The sequence below is a fragment of the Capricornis sumatraensis genome, chromosome 11 (assembly GCF_032405125.1).
Source record: "Capricornis sumatraensis isolate serow.1 chromosome 11, serow.2, whole genome shotgun sequence".
NCBI lineage: Eukaryota > Metazoa > Chordata > Mammalia > Artiodactyla > Bovidae > Capricornis > Capricornis sumatraensis.
The window spans coordinates 81,024,493-81,047,784 of record NC_091079.1 but is presented as its reverse complement, the minus strand read 5'-3'; the positions used below and the strand labels follow the sequence as shown (position 1 = coordinate 81,047,784).

General features: G+C 41.0%; 1 protein-coding gene across 1 annotated transcript in view; it reads right to left on the bottom strand.

Moving 5' to 3' along the window:
* The window catches only part of RRM2B (ribonucleotide reductase regulatory TP53 inducible subunit M2B), a 30,448-nt gene extending 8,557 nt beyond the window's left edge, over positions 1 to 21,891 (bottom strand). The window contains exons 1-6 of the mRNA XM_068983898.1: positions 21,783 to 21,891; positions 12,732 to 12,887; positions 7,664 to 7,780; positions 6,788 to 6,921; positions 6,120 to 6,214; positions 2,474 to 2,607 (exon numbers count right to left, since the gene is read on the bottom strand). Coding sequence (XP_068839999.1) covers positions 2,474 to 2,607; positions 6,120 to 6,214; positions 6,788 to 6,921; positions 7,664 to 7,780; positions 12,732 to 12,887; positions 21,783 to 21,830 — 684 coding nt within the window. The 5' untranslated portion in view covers positions 21,831 to 21,891. The remainder of the gene's footprint in view (positions 1 to 2,473; positions 2,608 to 6,119; positions 6,215 to 6,787; positions 6,922 to 7,663; positions 7,781 to 12,731; positions 12,888 to 21,782) is intronic.
* Between the last annotated feature and the right edge of the window lie 1,401 nt (positions 21,892 to 23,292).

Sequence of the window (23,292 nt, the reverse complement as noted above, 5' to 3'; positions counted from 1 at the left end):
AGGATTATTTTCCTAGTTAAATTGTCATTCCCAGAAGAAATCATTAAAAAAAACCACACACAAGAAAAAGCCTCTTTAAATAACTAATTTTAGAAAATTTACTAGTAAAACATACCCCTCCCACTTGACTCAAGAGGATATTTCAAATGACCAAAGGCAGAATTTCAGATATACTCCTGATAGGTGATAATGTAAATATCGATTAGAACCAATAGCTAGCTACCAATTACAGAGATGAGTATGAAAAAGGAAGGTACTTGTAATTGTTAAATCAATAAGAGAATAAAATTAATTTTGAGGTTTAAAGCGACTCCAATCAAAATCCCAGTGGGACTGTTTTTAAGTTAAAACATTAATCTGCAAGACTAAATGAGCAGAATCTTTCAGGAATACTTTAAAAGTTTTGAGATTTAGCCTACTAATTATTAAAACATAAAAGACTATAATAATGAAAATAGTTTGTTACAGCATGAAATTTGTCACACAGGTTAAAGGAAAAGCCTTGAAACAGGTTTTAGTATACTTGAATCCTTAATATATAATAAAGAAGATATCAGAAATCAATGGAGAAGGAAGGATTACTTAAGGAGAATTGGAAGAACTTCCCAATTGTCGTAGAAAAGACATATTCATATATCGTTAGGTGGTGCTACAAATTGTTATTGTATTTCTGGAAAGAAATCTACAAGTAAGTATGATGGCCTTTAAAATGTTATTGTTCAGTCACCTAGTCATGTCTGACTCTTTGCAATCCCACGGACTGCAGCAGGCCAGGCCTTCCTGTCCCTCACCATCTCCTGGAGTTTGCCCAAGTTCACGTCCATTGCATTGGTGATACCATCCAGCCATCTCAGCCTCTGTCGCCCTCTTCTCCTTCTAACTTCAATCTTTCCCAGCATCAGGGTCTTTTCCATTGAGTTAGCTCTTTGCATCAGTTGGCCCAAGTATTGGAGCTTCAGCTTCAGCATCAGTCCTTTCAAAGAGTATTCAGGATTGATTTCCTTTAGGATGGACTGGTTTGATCTTGCTGTTCAAGGAACTCTCAAGAGTCTTCTCCAGCACCGCAGTTCGAAAGCATAAATTCTTCGGCACTCAGCCGAGGGATTGGGGGCAGGAGGAGAAGGGGACGACAGACGATGAGATGGCTGGATGGTATCACCGACTTGATGCACATGAGTTTGGGTGAACTCCGGGAGTTGGTGATGTACAGGGAGGCCTGGTGTGCTGCAACTCATGGGGTTGCAAGGAGTCGGACACGACTGAGCAACTGAACTGAACTGAAACGTAGAAATGCAGAAAATAGTCTAGAAGGAAATATCAATACAATATGAAAGGCGTTTTGAGATTGAATGATTTTATTATTTTAATTCTCTGTAATAATCATACATGACATTAATTAAAATAACTAGAAATTTAAAGACATGAAACAAAATGTAATTTCACAAAGCATTTTGTGGCACTTGAAAAGTACTTTCATATATACTATTTCATTGCATTTTAACAAAACCCTGTTAAGATGTATAGTTGAAGAAACTGAGGCTCAGAGAAATTAAATAACTTGACAAGGTCAATATGGAAATAAGCTAAGAAGCCAGGATAAGTCAATCAATGTGAGCAGAATGGCTGTAACCGTCTAAACCCTGAGAAAAGAAGATCAATGACAAGGTTTCTGCACTTGAGCTTAGAGAGACAAGTACAATATACGCTATGGAACCTAAAATAGGGACAAGTTCAGGTTTCAAAGGTATATGCAAAAGAAAGAGTGGTCAGTTTTCCTTAATTGGGTCAGGAAAGTTTTAAGTGGCAACTTGTGAGAAGGTAATCAAGAGCTGGAAAAAAGGAGGTGTAGTAAAGATGGAAAGAGTGTTGCAGACAGAGAAACAAGATTTAGTTACTGACTGAATGTGGCTAAAAAAATAAAGAAGCAATCTAAAATGACTCCCAGATTTCAAATTTGGATGATTGGATAGAAGATACCTTTGCTCAATGACATAGAGAAAACAGGAAGAACATAATTTGGGAGAAAATGATGAGTTTGATTTCCTGAAATACTAGGCTTGAGATATCTGTGGAGCCTTCCAGGAGAAAATATCTAAACATGCACGTGAATATATGGGTTTGGAGCTCAGGAAAGAATAACTGGGCTAAAGATAAAGTTGTAGTTTTTATAAGCACCTAAGTGGCAGATGATTCCATGGGAATAAATAAGATCAACCAGGAGGCCATGTAGAGGGAAGGAAAGAGGCTAAGGTGGGAACTCAGGAGTACTTTGATGCATAAAGATGCACAGAGGTTGAGAAGAAACACTAAGAGAGATAGGAGGAAAACACAGACTTAAAACCCAAGGAAGAAATGACTTCTTATTTCAATTACCAGGATATCTGTGTCACCATAAGCATTTTCAAGGGAAAGAAAACTGAATGAACACCAGCTAGGAATACAAATAGAACTAGAAGAAGACTTTACTCCTTACTTCATCTCTGCTGATGAGTTCATTGGAAAAAGTGAGTCCAGGCATGAGTCCTCTTTTCTTTAGCCAGAATATAGCAGCAAAAGATCCCGAGAAGAAAATTCCTTCTACAGCAGCAAAGGCCACCACCCTTTCCCCTAGGGGAGAAAAAAATAGCTTCACTTTCTGAAATATTAATATATACTGCAGACATGTTCAAGCTTACCTATGGATAATATATGTTTTTACATATATATTTTTTAAACAACCATATCATAACTGTTTTGCCAAAAATAAAATCAACAAGACAGCCAAGTCTTCAATGGAAGAAATTTGCTACTTCAACCTACTAGAGCAGAAAAGCACCTCTACTTCAGGTGCTTTGTTCAACACTGGACTCCTGCAGGTCTTGAAATCTGGAGAGCCTTCCACACTCAAAAAAAAAAAAAAAAGTGATTTATCTGTGCCACACATGCCTATGGGTATGGGTGCAGGTAGATGTTTTGAATGCAGTATGTATATACATGTATGTTTGCATACTATGCTCGGCTGACCCCTTTGAAAACAAAAATAGCTCTTTAGACTAGTGAGCTGCGTGTTTTAGCATGGAGCTTTATCATTTATTTACATAGATTACTGTATTTTCATCTTACTGTTAATAAGAATGGATAGTTAAAATGGAGACATTTTTAATCAACATAAATGTGATATCACATGAACATTTATTTGTAAGGGAACAAGACTATAATTTTATACATCTGTGACTAAGAGGAACATTGTCATTTTAACTATTCTATGCATTCACATGAATGCTGCTGCTGGTGCTAAGCCACTTCAGTCGTGTCTGATTCTGTGAGACCCCATAGATGGCAGCCCACCAGGCTTCCCTGTCCCTGGGATTCTCCAAGCAAGAATACTGGAGTGGGTGGCCATTGCCTTCTCCAATGCATGAAAGTGAAAAGTGAAAGCAAAGCTGCTCAGTCGTGTCCGATTCCTAGCGATCCCATGGTCTCCAGCCTACCAGGCTCCTCCATCCATGGGATTTTCCAGGCAAGAGTACTGGAGTGGGTTACCACTGCCTTCTCCACACATGAATGCTACAGAATGAAAATCATAACAGAAATAATTACAGAAGGCTATTCTTTTTGGAGAGGATTATAGGATGATAAGGGGTGAAGTGAAGTGAAGTCGCTCAGTCGTGTCCGACTCTTTGCAACCCTTCACTTCACTTCACCCCTTATCATCCTATAATCCTCTCCAAAAAGAATAGCCTTCTTTTCTTTTCTTTTTTTTTACAAATTTTCAAGAATAGATGTGAACCACAAAGAGACTTTCAAAATGCTTCTTATAAAAGCTATGATGAATTGCAAAGGCATCATGATTTGTCTTAGAGATAGGGAAGCATGTATTTTTAATATACAGCTAACCTCTATGATGCAATGCATTAAGATTGTAGAACTTATACTTTTTTGATGTTTGAACATAATTTCATTACATATATTAAAGTTTAATCTGTATATTTAATGTTTTAAAGTTCTTTAAAGATATTTTTAAAGTAAGCAGTATATGACACTTTTTAAAAAACTAAGCAGATTGCCATAGGATGACTGCTGCCCTCCTGTATTTTCTCTCTTTCTAGGTTACTTCTCTGGTAGTGTCATGAAAACATGCTTCCTGCGAGGCACACCATAATTTTCCATCATTTCCTAGACATACTAATCTCTTCACTGCATATTGAACACTTATGTTTCCCTTTGTTTTTCTCTAAAGCCAGTTTCTCACCATGTGCCTCTCAATCAATTTTGAAATAATTCAGTTCAGTTCAGCTGCTCAGTCGTGTCCGACTCTTTGCAACCCCATGGATTGCAGCACGCCAGGCCTCCCTGTCCATCACCAACTCCCAGAGCTTACTCAAACTCATGTCCATCGAGTCGGTGATGCCATTCAGCCATCTCATCCTCTGTTGTCCACTTCTCCTCCTACCCCCAATCCCTCCCAGCATCAGAGTCTTTTCCAATGAGTCAGCTCTTCACATGAGATAATTAGCTGGGTATAAAATGCAGATCACTCTCTGGTGAGAACCAGGAATCTGCAGAATTTTTCCAAAATTCTCCAGATGATTTTTATGCACATTGAAAACCACTGCTTTTCTCATTATCAAAATGAACTCAAGGCAATGCCACATATGTGTTTCTTCCCTGATATACTACTTACTTGTCCACATCTTACACTGAATCACTGGTTCTCAATGTGTTAGCCAGGAATCCCTGGAGATCCATAGACCAGGAGGTCTATGAGGTGAAAACAATTTTCATAGTGATACTAAGGCATTATTTATCATTATTACCATCATTCTCTCATTAATATAGAGTGATGTTTTTCCAGAGGCTACATGACATATCAAAACAATCTGAAAAACCTGGTAAAATACTCCTCCCTTTCGTAACTACATATCTGAAGAAGGCTAGATTTTCTTCATATACTTCAACCAAAACAACAGTCTGCAACAAATTGAATGCAGAAGCAGATATAATCCAGCCATCCTCCTATAAAGCAGACATTAAAAAGATTTGCAAAAATAAAAAACTAGGTTATTCTCACTGATTTTTAAAAAAATACAGTATTTCTTTGCATAAATATACATTATTTATTTTAAAATATAATGGATTGTTACTGTTAATTTAATATCCATTAATTAGTAAATATTTTGAAAGTTTCTTGGTTTTAATTTCTAATATTTAAATGTCTGCAGGCTACCAGGCTCCTCCGTCCATGGGATTTTCCAGGCAAGAGTACTGGAGTGGGGTGCCATTGCCTTCTCTGCCATAGATACAACCATATAAATAAAATCACTTTGGAGCCCTCAATAATTTTTAAGAGTGCAAAGGAGTACAAACTGAAAATTTTGAGATCTCCTTCTGCACATAATGAATAAAACCAGGAAGTAAAGACAATCAATTTGAAATAGATTAAGAATAAGAAAGGTACTTAGGGCTACTTATATTAAATATCTGAATATTTTAATTATATGTAATAAATGTTTATTGAGCAACTACTGTATATGAGACAATGTTCTTTCCTTAGAAAAATGTTATTGGATCTCAATTCATCCCACAAGGTGTCTGCATTTAACTTATTTGAAAAATAAGCCTGTTATTGCAAACTGTTCTTGCCTTAATTGAGTGCACTAATCTATATATTTGTTTCTGAAAAATATTAGGACTCTGACTTGCTTTATTTTAGGGAAAAAATAAACATTACTCAAAGCATATAGTCTTGCTCTAATATTCTTGTCCGAGTCTATGTGATTGATTCTTTGATTCTTCTTTTCTTTTAATTAATTTATTTTAATTGGAGAATAATAACTTTACAATATTGTGATGGTTTTTGCCATACATCCACATGAATTGGCCACAGGTATACATGTGTCCTTCCCACCTCCCTCCCCACCCTATCCGTCTGGGTTGTCCCAGATATTCATCTTTACCTGAAATTATGCACTGACCTTTTAATCTTTCAACTTTTAATTTAATAAACAGAATATATAACAGATTTAGATTATTTTTTCACCAGCTTCCAATTAATTCTTAGGAATAGTGATATTATACCATGTAAAATAGTATTGTATAACCTAAGCAAATTTGATCAAATATAAATTAAAGTTACATACCAAAAGTAGATTTTCTATCTGCTATCCATCGCAAGGCCCAATCTGCTTTTTTCTTAACATATGGCATTGTTTCAATTGCATTAAATAAAAATTCTCTGTAAAAACAGAAGAATTAATGGCAAAGTTATTCACTTGGGTTTTTTGTTTGTTTTTATTTTTGGCTGCACCACAAGACTTGTAGGATCTTAGTTCCCCAACCAGGGATCAAAACCTGAGCCCTGAAACGGCAATGAAAGTTCCAAGTCTTAACCACTGGACCACCGGGAAATTCCCAATTCACTTGTTTTTAATCATACTATATTTGATTCTATGCAATTTATGGTATGCATAGAATCTGGAGTTTCTCTGTATTTTGGCAACTCCATAAACTATAGAAGTCAAAATAAAACTCAAATTAGTGGTTTGAATCTGGTCTGATACAAAACTGACTAAATTAGAATATTTAATTTCTAAACAAAATGTGCTGATGAACAGTTTAAGTTATAATTTCCAAAGATTTATTGGTCCTGTGCAAGTTTTTTTTTTAACCCAACACATTACTGAGTAATAGAAAATAGTGTATTCCTAAACTTCCATATTTGAATAATCTTTCCCTATATTTAGTTTCCTAATATCAACATAACCAAGTGATAGATAGAGCTTTGTAAATAAAATCTCAGCAGTAATACCTTTTCTTGGGATCTCTGATGTAAGTGTCTATTAGCAAACTGTACATCTCTGAGTGAACATTCTCGATGAGAATTTGAAAGCCATAGAAACAGCGAGCCTCTGGAACCTGTACTTCCTGACTAAAGCGCTCCACCTAAAAAAACAAGGGAAATAAATACATCCAATTCTACGGGCTCTCATTAAACACTGTAAATCAGAACCTGAATATTAGAATTATCACATAAGAATCACCTGTGATGCCACAAACAGGTCAGAAAGACCTTATGAATTATTCTAAGTGGTACTGTTTAATCCATCAACCCTCCACAATTAGTTGCATACTGTATTCTTAAGCAATTAAATAAATTGACCTGTAAGTTGGAAATACTACCTATAAAGCCAAATAAATTTTAGAACATCTACTAAAAACAATTATTTTGCTTTGTAGAATTGACCTTAAGTAGATCTACTGAAGCCCCTACCAGTTGATAACGAAAGTTTGCATCTTCCCATTCTTTTTAGTAAGAAAGCATGCCTCATAACCAATCATAATACAGTGGGAGCCAGACCCAGTGTTCTATTAAAGAGCTCTGGAAAGGTTATTAAGGGGCAGATTCTTTATTGGGATTACTATCTAAGACTAAACACAAACTCATGCTTATGCCTTGTAAGCAGTCATTATTGGTACAATATGCTTGGTTTCATGATATTTGTGGGGGGTGGGGTCAAATACAAATGAAAACTTGCCTTTGACACTTCATCAGAAAAAATTTTTCAAGAGTTAAGCTTCATTTGGTTAATTTCTTAGACATTTTTCAGGTTCAGTCTGATTATCTTACTGCCATCACTGTCATTTAACTGCTGAATGAGAACAAAAGTAGAAACCAAAATCTCACCAAATTTTCATTCACAATTCCATCACTGGCTGCAAAAAAGGCTAAGATGTGAGAGATAAAATACTTCTCTTCCGATTTGAGCTTGTTCCAGTGAGGAAGATCCTTTGATAAATCAACCTGAAATTAAAAGATTTTCAAAAAATTTAACTTAAATTCTTCTCAAAGTATAGAAAACTGACTTCTGTCCCAACGTTAAGTGGGACATCTTTGCAGCAAAATGTGAAAAATGAAAAAAGTTATTACTCTTGCTATCGACTATTTGTGCCTGCTCAAAATCCATATTGAAACTTAATCCTCAGTGTGATGATATCTGGAGGTGGAGCCTTTTGGAAGTGATTTGTTGTCGCTGTGTAGTCACTAAGTCATGTCCAATTCTTTGTGACCCCATGGACTGTAGCCCACCAAGCTCCTCTGTTCATGGTATTTTCCAGGCAAGAATATTGGAGTGGGTTGCCATTTTGTTCTCCAGGGGATCTTCCTGACCCAGGGATCGAACCCACATCTCCTGCATTGGCAAACAGATTCTTTACTGCTAAACCACCAGGAAACCCTGGGAAATGATTAGATCACCCTTATGAATGGGATTAGTGCCCTGATATAAGAGACCTCAGAGAACTCCTTTGCCCCTTCTGCCATGTGTGGACATAGTAAGAAGACATGAACCAGGCAGCAAGCCCTCGTCAGATATCAAAATTGCAGGCACCTTGATCTTAGAATCTCCAGCCTCCAGAACTGTAAGAAATAAATTTCTGCTGTTTGCAAGCCATCTACTTTATGATATTATTATATCATATCAGCTCAAACTAACACAGTTACAAAGGAACACAACAAAATCAAAACATTATGAAGAATTCTATCTTTTAGCTAATTGAGAAGCTGGCCAGGATGTCCTTTCAAAACATTAACCTAATCTATTCTAACCACATAAAAGAAATGGCAACTATGTGATGGGATACAGGTGTTAACTAACACTATGGTGGTAATCATTTTGCAATACATAAGTGTATTAAAGCAATATGTTGTATACTTTATAACTACACAATGTTATATGTCAATTATAGCAATAAAGTTGGGAGAAAAACTGCAATCTAGAAGAAATGAAGGAAGGGGCAAAATGGAAAGAGAGGCTAGAAACTGGTCAAGAAGAAACTGAGGTGAAAATACTAATGATTTTCAGCAACCAGGGCTTTAACATTTTATACAATATTTACCAACGTGTTAGACAGATAACTAGACACCTGTTAAGCAGTTGTACTTGCTACTTTACTGCTAGTTAATCTACTTTTATACCCAGAAGTAATGTCAGACAGGTAATAATCTGGGTTTTAAAACAATTTATAGGTACAGCTTTCTCTGGGAATAGAAATATTTTGGAAAATGTTTATTGGAACTAGTCCTTGGAATTAACAGTAAAGTACTCTAGAGTTTGGTAGAATCTACAATTTTAAAATTGTCTCTAAATGTACCTTGTAGATTTTGTCTCTGGAAGATCTCTTACAAATGTTTCATAATAATCTCACAAACATTTGAAATGTGTTTTGTCGACAGAGGTCCATCTAATCAAGGCTATGGTTTTTCCGGTGGTCATGTATGGATGTGAGAGTTGAACTATAAAGAAAGCTGAGCGCAGAAGAATTGGTGCTTTTGAACTGTGGTGTTGGAGAAGACTCTTGAGAGTCCCTTGGACTGCAAGGAGATCCAACCAGTCCATCCTGAAGGAGATCAGTCCTGGGTGTTCATTGGAAGGACTGATGCTGAAGCTGAAACTCCAATACTTTGGCTACCTGATGCGAAGAGCTCACTCATTGGAAAAGACTTTGATGCTGAGAGGGATTGGGGGCAGGAGGAGAAGGGGACGACAGAGGATGAGATGGTTGGATGGCATCACCGATTCAATGGACATGAGTTTGGGTGGACTCCGGGAGTTGGTGATGGACAGGGAGGCCTGGCGTGCTGTGGTTCATGGGGTCGCAAAGAGTCTGACACGACTGAGCGACTGAACTGAACTGAATTGTCTTTTGTTCTTTATTTATTTATTCTAAAAAGCCCTAATCTCTTTGACTATTCCAAAAAAGACTAAAGTTTCATCTCTTCAATCATTTGTGTTCTTTTCCAAAATCCTTTTCCCATTACTTTATGTTTTAAATGTTTACTGAACACCAACTACATGACAGGCACTGTGCTAAATGTTGGGGATACAATGGAGCAGAGAGGAAATATTTGCATGCATCTTTTAAAATATGCAAGCTAAAAGTCAGGTCCTATTCTATAATGTTAAGAGTTCACTCAGGTTAAACTGACATCTTCCTGGTTTTTGTGTATTATACTCCTGACACTATATTTTAATAGTACAATATGCTCACTCTTAAATATTAAACTTATCTACATTATTTTCCATTCCTAAAAGGTAAATTTTTTTGCCCAGCTTTATTCACTTGAATAAATTCTCAGTTTCACAATCTGAAGATTGATTGCAAACTATTGGTAACAGAACTGCCTGCTGCTGCTAAGTCGCTTCAGTTGTGTCCGACTCTGTGCAACCCCATAGACAGCAGCCCGTCAGGCTCCCCCGTCCCTGGGATTCTCCAGGCAAGAACACTGGAGTGGGTTGCCATTTCCTTCTCCAATGCATGAAACTGAAAAGTGAAAGTGAAGTTTCTCAGCCGTGTCTGACTCTTAGTGACCCCATGGACTGCAGACTACGAGGCTCCTCCGTCCATGGGATTTTCCAGTCAAGAGTACTGGAATGGGGTGCCATTGCCTTCTCCGACAGAACTGCCTAAATAGCTTTAAAAAAAAAAAAAACCCAGAACTTTGTCTTCTAAATCAAGTCTTGAGCGATCAGTCATATTTAAGAAAAAAGGTAAATCACTGGTAAAACAATGAAATCTAAACATAATTAAAGTGTAACTTACATAATTTGTTTAAATGAATAATATATGGAAGTAAAAATGTGTTTGACTTCCCAATTAATTATGTATTTGAATCTTCCTATCAGCTGTCTGTAAAAAATGTACACGCATGCGTGTGTGCTAGGTCACTCAGTCATGTCTGCCTCTTTGCAACCCCGTGGACTGTAGCCCACCAGACTCCTCTGTCCGTGGGATTTTCCAGGCAAGAATACTGGAGTGGGTTGTCATTTACTCCTCCAAGAGATCTTCCCAACCCAGGAATCAAATCCACATTTTCTGCATTGACAGTTGGATTCTTTACCACTGAGCCACCTGGGAAGCATAAAATATGTACCAACCTGTATATTTTAATTTTTCAAAAGTAGTATTTTTAAGTCATAGTCAACACATAGTACACTTCTTAAAAGATCCAAGAAATTTCTTGATGAAATGTAATTGCACAAGTATCACAAGTACCTTTTTAACATGATGAATGAAAAAGCCACCTGTGTAACCTATTTGTTCTCTTAATGACATTTAACAAAAAGCTTTTTAAAAATCACAGTTAGGGACCGTCAGGTGTGCCTACCACTATGGCTCCATATGAAAATACTGGGTTTTTGGTTTGTTTGGGGTTTTTTTGTTCTACATGCTAACTACAATATAACAAAGATGTTAATAATGTTAACAAATATAAAGTAACAAAAATGGGTGGGTGGATAAAATTAGTGTAACAGAAGCTTCAAAAATTGGTGCCTTCTGATATCTAGTACAAATCTCCTCCATTCTGTATAAACTAGTAGCTTGAATTTATTTGGTTCTCACTACATGCCCACTAACATTCTACACAGCTAATGAATCCACACAACCACCCAATGAACTAGGTACTATTAGCCCAGTTTACTGACGAGGATACAGAGTGGCTTCCCAGAGCAACTTCCCCAGTGGACAGGTAGTACGTGGTAGACCCAGGATTTGAACCTCAGCTGGCTCCAGCACCTGCACTCTTAACAGTGTATATAAAGAATCAATTTTTCAACAACAAAAAAAGGTAAATAAACAGATCTATAGATACCAATAGATGGATAGATCCAAATATATCTACACAAATAGCTATATCTATATGCAGTATACAGGCAAATATGCACACCCAGAGAACAGAGTGATATACAGGTATCATCCATCACATTCAAAGATGAAGACAATGATTATTTGCAGACTATGGAGCAACTGCTTGCATGACCAACTGCCCTTACCAAACCAGCGAGCATTTTCTAATTTGCTGTGTTCAATTCATTTCCTAGGGGAAATTGCCACAGTAAGAGAAAACATTCCACAGCTGTCCTGTCTGCTTGGGCAGTTGTGCCAGGTTTGATGTGGCTGAGGGCAGAGCCAGACAGGGAGGAGCATGGTGAATTCCGGCCAGCAGTTCAGAAGTTGAGTACATTGCCTGGGCAAATTCCTTGTGTGGCAGCTCTTTCAGCACCATCAGCTATAGCTGTAAATTTATTTATTTATTTGCTTATTCCATGGACTGGAAGTAAAAACTAGTCTTATTTAGTCACAGCAAACCAAAAGTCTGTTCAAAAATGGAAAATGGGACTTACCTGGTGGTGGAGTGCATGAGAAGCTGCCTGCCAGTGTAGGGGACAAGGGTCCGATCCCAGGTCTGGGAAGAACCCACATGGTGCGGGGCAGCTAAGCCAGGGCAGCACAGCTACTAAGCCCACGTGCTGTAACTCCTGACGCCCATGCACCTAGAGCTTGCGCTCCGCAACAAGAGAAGCCGCCACAACGAGCAGCATGCGCACCGCGGCAAAGAGTAGCCCCGCTCACCTCAACTAGAGAAAGCTCGCATGCAGCCACAAAGATTCAGCTCAACCAAGAATTAAAAATGCCAAAAAAAAAAGGACAATGTTCGAAAACATATTAGAGGTAAAAATCTGGCAGACTGAGATTACATTTTTGCAGAAGAAAACACGTTTATAGGTAGAAGTCTAAACCCAAAACATTGGAGAATGCTGTATTCAGTCTCAGGAATTTCAAACATTATCATATACAACTGATCTTATTCAGGGTACTTTACAATGTAAGTTCAAAAATGTTAATATCCTGTAATAGAAAATGTGAACACTACCCTAGAGAACATGTTTGCTGATGACGGCGATGCTACTTACCTCTTCTGCTGTCCAGAAGGATGCCTGTGCCTGCTTATACATTTTCCAAATGTCAGGGTACTGGATTGGGAAGATGACAAACCGACGAGAACTCTTTCTTAGGAGCGGCTCTTCATCTGACTCTGCTCCATTTTCATTGGGATCTGAAGATAACCTCTTTGAAAAATAAAGTACAAACACCCATTTTATGTAGAGATTCCCCTTTATTCACATCTAACACACGTCGGGGAGAGTTAGGGAGACAGCACAGTTTGGGAGCCAGTCTCCCCAGCTCGAATCCTTACTGTGACCTGGTAGCTGGTCAATGGTATTTGCTTAAGTGCGTGGCTCTAGGAAGTTCCTTAACTTCTCTGAGTCTCAGTTTCCTCATCAGTACCTTAGAGATTAATTTTGATGATAAAAAGACTTTAAACAGAGCCTGGTGCATAATAATCACTCAAAATATTATTGTCGTTATTGTTACTCTGAGGATAAGTGTAAAAAACTAGACCCATAAATGTCACGGGGGGCAAATTTCTAAAGTTGTGGACGAAATGTCCCTTCAGTACCTCTCAACGAGACAGAATGCTGGCATGAATGCTGCTGCTGCTGCTGAATCGCTTCAGTCGTGTCCAACCCTGTGCGACCCCAGAGACGGCAGCCCACCAGGCTCCGCCGTCCCTGGGATTCTCCAGGCAAGAACACTGGAGTGGGTTGCCATTTCCTTCTCCAATGCATGAAACTGAAAAGTGAAAGTGAAGTCGCTCAGTCGTGTCCGACTGTTTGCCACCCCATGGACTGCAGCCTACTAGGCTCCTCCGTCCATGGGATTTTCCAGGCAAGAGTACTGGAGTAGGTTGCCATTGCCTTCTCCAGCTGGCATGAACAGGCTACTATTACAAGCTGCTTTTTAATTTTAAAGTTTTCTTGTCTAATCTTAACTGAAATATTATCATACTCATCTGAAAACTCTTTACCAACAACTTAGCAGTCTTTGAACCTTCCCATGTACCAATTGGTTTTTGCTATTTACATGTTAACATTTCTGTATGGCATATGGTCTCACTGGGACTGTCTCAAAGCTTTGAGGGATAAAGAAACACATACCTAAATGCATACTGCTTGGAAAGAGGATGGCACTCTAAAAGGGGAAAAATGCCATATACATACATACATACATACATGTATATATATTAATAGTCAGCAAGAATGGAGACCAGTTTTTTACATATTGTGGTATTTTGAGAGTACTGTGTCAAGTAAACATTAGTTTCCCGGGGGCTCAGCAGTAAAAAATCCACCTGCAATGCAGGAGCTGCAGGAGGCAGGTTCAGCCCCTGGGTCAGGAAGATCCCCTGGAGGAGGGCATGGCCACGCACTCCAGTATTCTTGCCTGGAGAATCCCATGGACAGAGGACCCTATGGGCTACAGTCCATAGGGTCGCAAACAGACACAACTGAAGCAACTTAGCACCCGTGCAGAAGTAAGTGAATAGACTGTTAATCTCTGTTTATCCTGTGCTCTGATTATTGGATACCTTTAGATTTTAAAAAATTTAACATAAGACCACAATATATCAGTGAAATAATTTAGAACCATTCAAATCAAGCCTCCTCTGAGTACCCTCACAAACCCCTCCCCTCAGCACACCAAAGGCCTTGATTATATGCCTGATAGCATATAGCTCACTGCAATTTAATTATCTGTCTACAGTTTCCTCTAGACTCTACTTCTTAACAGTGAAAAACAGATTTATACTTGTGGAATCCTTAGAGCTTAGCATACAGTTTGGCATTTACTCAATATTCATTCCACAAATATTTAGGTAAATTTCTAAAACAGAAGTGGTCAAGTTTTTTGTTTATTTGTGCCACCATTGAGGACTTTGCTCAAAACTGTAACTTGTACTCAACTTCTGGAATCAAGATTACCAGGAGAAGTATCAATAACCTCAGATATGCTGATGACACCCCCCTTATGGCAGAAAGTGAAGAAGAACTAAAGAGCCGCTTGATGAAAGTGAAAGAGGAGAGTGAAAATGTTGGCTTAAAGCTCAATGTTCATAAAACTAAGATCATGGCATCTGGTCCCATCACTTCATGACAAATAGATGGGGAAACAGTGGCTGACTTTACTTTTTAGGGCTCCAAAGTCCCTGCAGATGGTGATTGCAGCCATGAAATTAAAAGACACTTACTCCTTGGAAGGAAAGTTATGACCAACCTAGACAACATGTTAAAAAGCAGAGACATTACTTTGCCAGCAAAGGTCTGTCTTTTCAAGACCATGGTTTTTCCATATGAATGTGAGAGTTGAACTATAAAGAAAGCTGAGCACCGAAAAATTGATGCTTTTGAACTGTGGTGTTGGAGAAGACTCTTGAGAGTCCCTTGGACTGCAAGGAGATCCAACCAGTCCATCCTAAAGGAGATCAGTCCTGAGTGTTCATTGGAAGGACTGATGTTGAGGCTAAAACTCCAATACTTTGGCCACCTGATGTGAAGAGCTGACTCATTTGAAAAGACCCTGATGCTGGGAAAGATTGAGGGCAGGAGGAGAAGGGGACGACAGAGGATGAGATGGTTGGATGGCATCACTGACTCAATGGACATGAGCTTGGGTAAACTCTGGGAGTTGGTGATGAACAGGGAGGCCTGGAGTGGTGCAGTCCATGGGGTCGCAAAGAGTCTGACACGACTGAGCGACTGAACTGAACTGAGGACTTTGCAATCTCAAAAAAGCTGTAAGATTCTGAGACACTGCAGTTCCAGGCTCCATAACAGGAGGACACATAAGAGCACGTCCTCTAGGTCTGGCACTGAGGCTGCTTTTGAACTGACACCACACAGATGCTTTCTATACATTTACTCTGCTTCATCTGTACAACAAGTTAGTCAAATAGTTATAGTATTCTGATTTTACAGATGAGAAAACTAAATCTTGAAGTAGGTAAATAACATATCCAGGATTCCACAACTGGTAACTGGCAGACATAAGATTGGAACTGAGATAGGTCGGAATTCAAAGCCTTGCCTTAAACTACATCTCTGTATGTGTGGATGGCAGCTAGATTAGGGCCAGTGTGATGTGAAAGTGTTAGTCCTTCAGTTGTGTCCGACTCTTTGCAACCCCATGTTCTGTATGTATCCCGGTAGGCTCCTCTGTCCATGGAATTCTCCAGGCAAGAATACAGGAATGGGTAGTTGTTCCCTTCTCCAGGGGGTCTTCCTGACCCAGGGATCGAGCTCAGGTCTCCTGCACTGCAGGCAGATTCTTAACCATTTAAAAACCTGAATTCAAAACAGTGAGATAAACTAAAGTTAAAAAGAGCGCATGCATGCTCACTCAGTGGTGTCCATCTCTTTGTGACCCCATGGACTGCTGCCCACCAGCTTCCTCCATCCATGGGATTTTCCAGGCAAGAATATTGGAGTGGGGTGCCATTTCTTCCTCCAGGGGATCTTCCCCACCCAGGGACTGAACCTGTGTCTCCTGCATTTTCTGCACTGGCAGGTGGATTCTTTACCACTGAGCCACCCAGGAAGGCCCTAAAAAGAGTATACACTACAATTAACCCTTGTGCAACACAGGTTTGAAACACATAGGTCCACTTATCTGTGGATTTTTTTCCGATAACAATACTATTCCATCTGCGGTTGATTGAATCAGTGGATGCAGAACAGCAGATACAGAATGCCAACAGAAAAGTTATATCAGGATTTTCAACTGCCGAAAGTCAGTGCCCCTAACCCCCGTTATTCAAGGACCAATTGTACTGTCTCCTGCTAAACAAATGGTACTGATGTAACTAAAGCAGTCAATCTTAAAGGAAATCCACCCTAAATATTCATTGGAAGGACTGATGCTGAAGTGCCAATACTTTGGCCACCTGATGCGAAGAGCCGACTCATTGGAAAAGACTCTGATGCTGGCAAAGATAGAGGGAAGGAAGAGAAGGGGGTGACAGAGGACGAGATGGTTGGATGGCATCATCGACTCAATGGACATGGGTTTGAGCAAACTCCTGGAGATGGTGAAGGACACAGAAGCCTGGCGTGCTGCAGTCCATGGGGTCGCAAAGAGTTGGACACAACTGAGCAACTGAACAATAACAACAGCTGATGTAACTAGTGAACTGACAGGAGGACATCATCAAATATGACTTTAGGAAAAAGTAAAAATAAAAATGAGTTCATTAGAAACAGAGTTGAGAGAACCAAAGTGATTTGAAGCTGGTGAAAACCGGCCAAACTGATAAGGCTTAAAGCAGTGGTTTTTAACTGGTACAAATAGCGTAAAACTCAAAATAGAGTAAAACGTTCTCAGAATGCATTCGCCTTCCCCTTCACCAGATTAAAGTCACCATGTATAATGAGATCATGAAGTATGTTGTTGAGGAGGATGTGTTTCCCAGGTGAATGATAAGACAGTAAAGATGAGATTAAAAGTCAGCATTTTGGACACTGCTACCTCTACACCAGATCATGAAGTAAACCAAATGACCATATTTCACTCCACAGTGTACATTATAGTACAAAACTGTGTTCACTTACAGTAAGCACTTAATATTATTATTCATGCTTTCAGGCAAGTCATTTAATCTGATCATTATCACCTGTAAATTAAAGACTAACATTTGTCCTACTTGTTTAAAAGGAATGTTATAAGGAAGGATCAGAGGAGCTAATATAAATAAAAGTACTTTGCATATTCTCAAGTGTTACAAACTTTTTAAATTGTTATTGTGTTACTATTAACTGTTGGGATGTTTCTGGCCTTAGAAAGGTGGTCTTCTATAATTCATGAAGGAATTAGAAAATTGCTGGAAAGGGTTAAAAAGTGAGCTATACAAATCCCAGTTTAAAAGGTTGAGATCTGCAGTCAACGAATATTTCAAACTTATCTTGGCCCACATTGTTCTTCCTTGAGTTCTTGTAGACTGCACTTGCTTTCATCACCACTACGCAGCATTTTGAGATGGTTTTGCATTTCTCTTTTTGTTATGTGTTTTGTCCCAGGGGTACAGGTCTATTCGCAGAGCGAGACTTCTTTACTTTCACTGTGTTTGCTGTGTGCACCATACTGACAATTGGGAATGACATCATAAGCAGCAACCCTTTGGCACCAAGCACCCTTGCTCTGAATGGAGTTTGAAAATGCTGATAATTGATCAACATCTGGATCTGCAAAAACTGCTCACGACAACTATCTTTAAATGATGTTCAAATGAAAGTCACATTTGAATACATATATTCATCCTATTCCATCATGGTAATATGTGGATTGTTAAGAAGCTGAATTAGGAGGCTATTGGGAAAGATCCTGCCTTGTGAAGAGAGGGGCTTTAACGAACACAGACCTTAGAACTGGGCTAGAGATGATAATACTGCTTATTTTCCTGATGATAAAAATCCACACACATTTTAAAATACTGTCAAGAGGATCATATATCCCCAAATTCTAGGCTCTCCAGGGCACTCTCTGTGGATGTGGGCTAAGAACTCATATTTTAGGAGTAAAGAACAATATGAGAAAAGTCATGATGGCATGGGCCATTTTTAAGAACTGGAAAACTTTCTAAATGTGGGGGACAATGGAAGAAAATAAAACCAGAAGAAGGCAGAAAACACTTCACAATTTTTCCAAGTGTGCTCTGAAGAACCGTGTGGTCTCTCTAATGTCAGAAAGTGCTCAGCAGCTGGAGAATAACTGAATAAATCAGACAAAAACTCTTGCTTCTCACATTACATGTTTAACAAGAATTTCATCTGAATAAACACCCCCACCAACCCAAGTCATTAACAACAGTAAGAAGTTAACAAACACGAAAGCTTTTAAAAATCAATTTGATCAATAAAGAAGATAAGGGGTTCAGTTTCAAGACATCAAGAAGGAAGCTGAAAATATAACACTATGGTAGGTAGAGCACGCTCTCCACTCCTCTCAGGGCGTGAAGATCCTATTAGTAGTTGCCAAGAGGATGGATGTGATTATTCAGGGAGAAGATACAAAGCAGCAGCACAGCTGAGAGCACAGACCAGGGATTGCAGGTATTTCTCCTGACAGAGATGGAGCAGGTGAAGGAAGAGGCAGCTGGGATTAAAAGCGACAGAAACGGCCATAAAGCAAAGGCAGAGGCGACCTGACTCGGCTAAAGCAAAGGATCAAGATGAGATGAAGAGGAATTCCCTAAAGTATCCACTTTATGGATATCAATGGGAATTTTCTGGGTCAAAGATTTTCAAACATCTGGGGGAGCTAGGAGGCTCAGACTTCAAATCTTCCCACTTGCCCCCAGCCCCAGCTGCTGGCATTCATTGTGGTGCACAGTTTAAAATCATTCCTATGGAGAGTCATGGAAAGTTTCTGAGTAGGAATTAATATGAACACGGGTACCATGAGAAAGAGAAATTGAATATCCATGTGTAGGCTGAATTAGAAAAGAGAAAATCCTAGGTTTTGGTAGCAACGATGGTGTCCATTTCAGAGGCGGAAGTGACAGCCTGAATTAAGATGTAGTGTTAACATGAAAAAGCGGCTTTGCCAGGGCGAAGAGCTGGGCAGTTTGGTGCAGGAATTTAGACCCTTTGGGGAGTATTTATTTGAGGGAAGTGGCATGGAGGCATAGGTTTATTGATGGATTAATTTGGCAGTGGTAAACAGGATTGGACAGCTGGTAAGACTGAAAGTAGACAACTAATTTGTAGTAACTGCTGTTTGCAAATGCTCAAGTGAGGAAAACATGAAACAGTTTCTCATAAGCATTCCTTGGTAACTTTCCACTGTCTTTTTCAGAATGGTGCTTCCTGATTCTGGACACCTGGTCCCAAGAAGTGCCAGGACATGCGAGGGCAGCCATCTGGGTTAAGACTCCCCAGCTAGCATTCACCCTGCACTGATCTAGACTGGCATTCTACATAGCCCCTTCCTCCCATCCACCTCCAATTACACTACTTTCATTTGCTGGCCTTCACCTCTCTCTTTCTCCTCGGGTGAAGTAGAATGTTTGGATGCTGTCAGAGTTAAACACTATTCGTAGGTGTTTTCATTTTCATTTTCCTATTCCCACCAAATCTGACAAAACAGGTATACTACTGGTCCAGGAGTGAGAACTTGGTTTTAAACTTGAGTTGTATGGTCCTGGGCATATCATTTTGAAAACAGGGACTATCAGTTAGATTAATGATAGTTAATTTGGGGACACTATCAAAATTTTGGACCCCCTTTCTCTAGAAATTCACAGCTGCACATATAAAACCTACAAACTTCAGGAGATTCATAAACCCCCTTCAAGCTCATCTATAAACTCCCAAGACAGTGTTCTTAAAATATGTGTCCCATGACCCAGTGGTTAAGACTGTGCTTCCACTGCAGCGGACACATGTTTGACCCCTGGTAGGAGTAGTTTCACATGCTGCTTGGCATACCCAAAACAAAACTGTGTACCAGGATCATCTGAAGTGCTTGTTAAAAATGCAGTCCCAAACCCATCCCAAGAGACTTTGATTCACTATATCTGGGGTGTAGACCCAGATATTTACATTTCTCACAACATTTTCCAGGTGATTCTGATGCAGGTGGCCCAAGCTGCACCAATATATCTATAGAAATAAAGTACTTAAGGCATCCTTGCATCTCAAGTTAAAAACTGTGAAACAGGTGCTCACTGAACTTCATTCTAGATCTAAAGTTCTGCCTCTGTCTTTGTGGGTCTGTACCAAGATAGGGGTAACAAATAAAAATTAACTTCCAGGTCTTAACTCTTAACTGTTGGAGCTACCACCACAAACAAAAATATCTGAATTGTCCCATTAGAGTAGGACAATGTTTGTTTCAAAAGAGGAAGAGAAAGTTTGAGGGCTATTTACAATTTGCTAGTTACTAAATGTTTACAGAGTCAAAATAAAGTAAAACCCCAAATCCGGAATCTATAACTTTCTGAAGAAATGTAAGAATCTCTGTGAATCTGAGAGCTGAATTTCTGTGAGCTGAAACTCTATTAAAAACAATCAAAGATACCACACACAGCAATAGGTTTAGAAGTATTTACAAAATAACAGGCTAAGAAAATTATAGCACAACAATTTTAACTACCCTACAGCTCTATAGACGAATGAATCCCAGTGTGTTGACTGCTGTAACGTACCTCTACTAATATAGAAGGGCTTCCCTAGAGGTTCTGACGGTAAAGAAGCTGCCTGCAATGTAGGAGACCCAGGTTCCATCCCTGGGTCAGGAAGATCCCTTGGAGAAGGGAATGGCTACCCACTCCAGTGTTCTTGTCTGGAGAACCCCATGGACAGAGGAGCCTGGTGGGCTACAGTCCATAGGGTCGCAAAGAGGCAGACACGACTGAGCGACTAACACTTTCACTAATATAGAAGCCAAGAAGATGAACACGGTTAAGGTAGGTTTTATTAAGCACCCACAACTTCCGTGGCACTTTGCATAAAGCACTTAATTCTTTGTGAAGGAAGTATCATTTCCACTAAAGAAATGAAGAAAGTGGTACCCCCCAAAGATTCACAGCCCGTTTAGCGGGGTCTGAGTAAAACTGGTCTCCTAACCTGATCGTTGCCATTGTTAGGAGGATTTCCCGAAGCCTTTCTACTGATCAGCTAACCCCATCCACTTGTGTTAGTTTCTACACGCTTCCTTCCAGGTCCTATTAACCATCCCAGAGATGGAATGCATTTCTCCAGTAGAGCCACTAGTCCTCGGCCCTGGCCTCAACCTCCCCTGCCAGGGCTCCAGAACAGGCGAGGATGGAAGAGGGAGCGCCTTGCCCGAATGTGAAGTCTCAGAGCACTGCCCTCGGGTCGCCCCGGAACAGAGCAGTGGAGCAGAAACCCGGCTCCCTCCTCACCCCTCCGAGGGGATGGCCTTCAGAGCGCTCGAAAAGACGAAACCAGACTGCAGCGAGCGCTCGAGGCCAGGCCTACCCTGGGTCTCAGGAGGCAACGAGTAAAATCTACTATAGAGATCCTGCACCTTGCAGGTCCCCGCCGCAGCCCGCAACCAGAGGCCCAGCGTGACTGCGGGGCGGGAGAGGAAGCGACAGCGCTGTTTACCTCCTCTGGCTGGGGCCTGGCCGCTTCCGGCCTTTCCGGGTCTCCCATCGCGCAGACTCCGCCAGAGCTATCGGAGCAGAGAGAACCGAGCGCCTCGGGCCACTCCAACTGGGACAGAACCAGGTGGCCGGCGGGTGCTCTGAGTAGGCCCCGCCCCCTGGCGCAGGGACCGCTCCTACTCCGGCCGGTCCCGCCCCGCTCCTCGGCGCACGCCGATCCCCGCTTTCTCGCCTGCCCATTGAGGACCTGGCCCGACTCGGGCCTGGCCCCGCCTCCCCACTCACACTGGGACTCGCCCACTCCGACTGCCCCGCCCCCACTCCTCTGCGCCGGCCCCACCTCCCGCCGCAGCCGGAGTAACAGAGTCTCGCCAATTTCGCCCAGCGCCACCGCGCGGGCACCGCCTTCCGCCTTCTCAGTGAAGGTCTCTCCTTGAGCCTGCCAAACCCCGCCCACTGCACCTCGGGCCCCGCCTCCTCCACTAGGTCCCGCCTCTCCAGCCGGCCCCGCCTCCCCTCCCGGTCCGCTGCCTTTGGCCCCTCCCGCGTCGCCGTCTTCTAGCCTCTCAGTGGGGGAGGTCCCCGGACCTCTTACGATCGAAACTGTCCAGCTAGTCCTCGCAGTGCGTCAGGAACACGGTATACGTCGAGCTAACTCGGCCTAAATTAAAAGACACTTGCTCCTTGGAAGAAAAGTTATGACCAACCTAGACAGCATATTAAAAAGCAGAGACATTACTCTGCCCGTCTAGTCAAAGCTATGGTTTTTCCAGTAGTCATATATGGATGTGAGAGTTGGACTATAAAGAAAGCTGAGAGCTGAAGAATTGATGCTTTTGAACTGTGGTGTTGGAGGAGACTCGAGAGTTCCTTGAACTGCAAGGAGATCAAACCAGTTCATCCTAAAGGAAATCAGTCCTGAATATTCATTGAAAGGGACTTATGCTGATGCTGAAACTCCAATACTTTCCCCACCTGATTTGAAGAACTGACTCATTGGGAAAGATCCTGATGCTGGGAAAGATTGAAGGCAGGAGAAGATGGGGACCACAGAGGATGAGAGGGTTGGATGGCATCACCGACTCGATGGACATGAGATTGAGCAAGCTCCGGGAGTTGATGAAGGACAGGGAAGCCTGGCGTGCTGCAGTCCATGGGGTCGCAAAAAGTCGGACACGATTGACCGAGTTCACGGCCTGTCCTGAGAGGCTGCGGGATGGCGGTCGGACCGCACACTGGAGAAGCTAAAGAGGAGAGAAAGAGCTCTTCGAGTGTGGAGCGGTGGCAGAGGGAAGCCACGCTCTGGGTGGGAAAAGAGGACGTCCCCGTGACACCGCGAGAGAGGAGAAAAGGCTGCTCAGCTTTTCTCTGAAGCTCCCGAGAAGCAGAGGTCGGGGGAAAGTGTGCGGGACGAGGCGGGGGGCGTGCGGAGGAGGGAGAGAATAACGGAGGCCCTGGTGGACCTGGATCACCAAACTAAGCCTGTAGTGATACTTGCGAGGCGCCGCGCG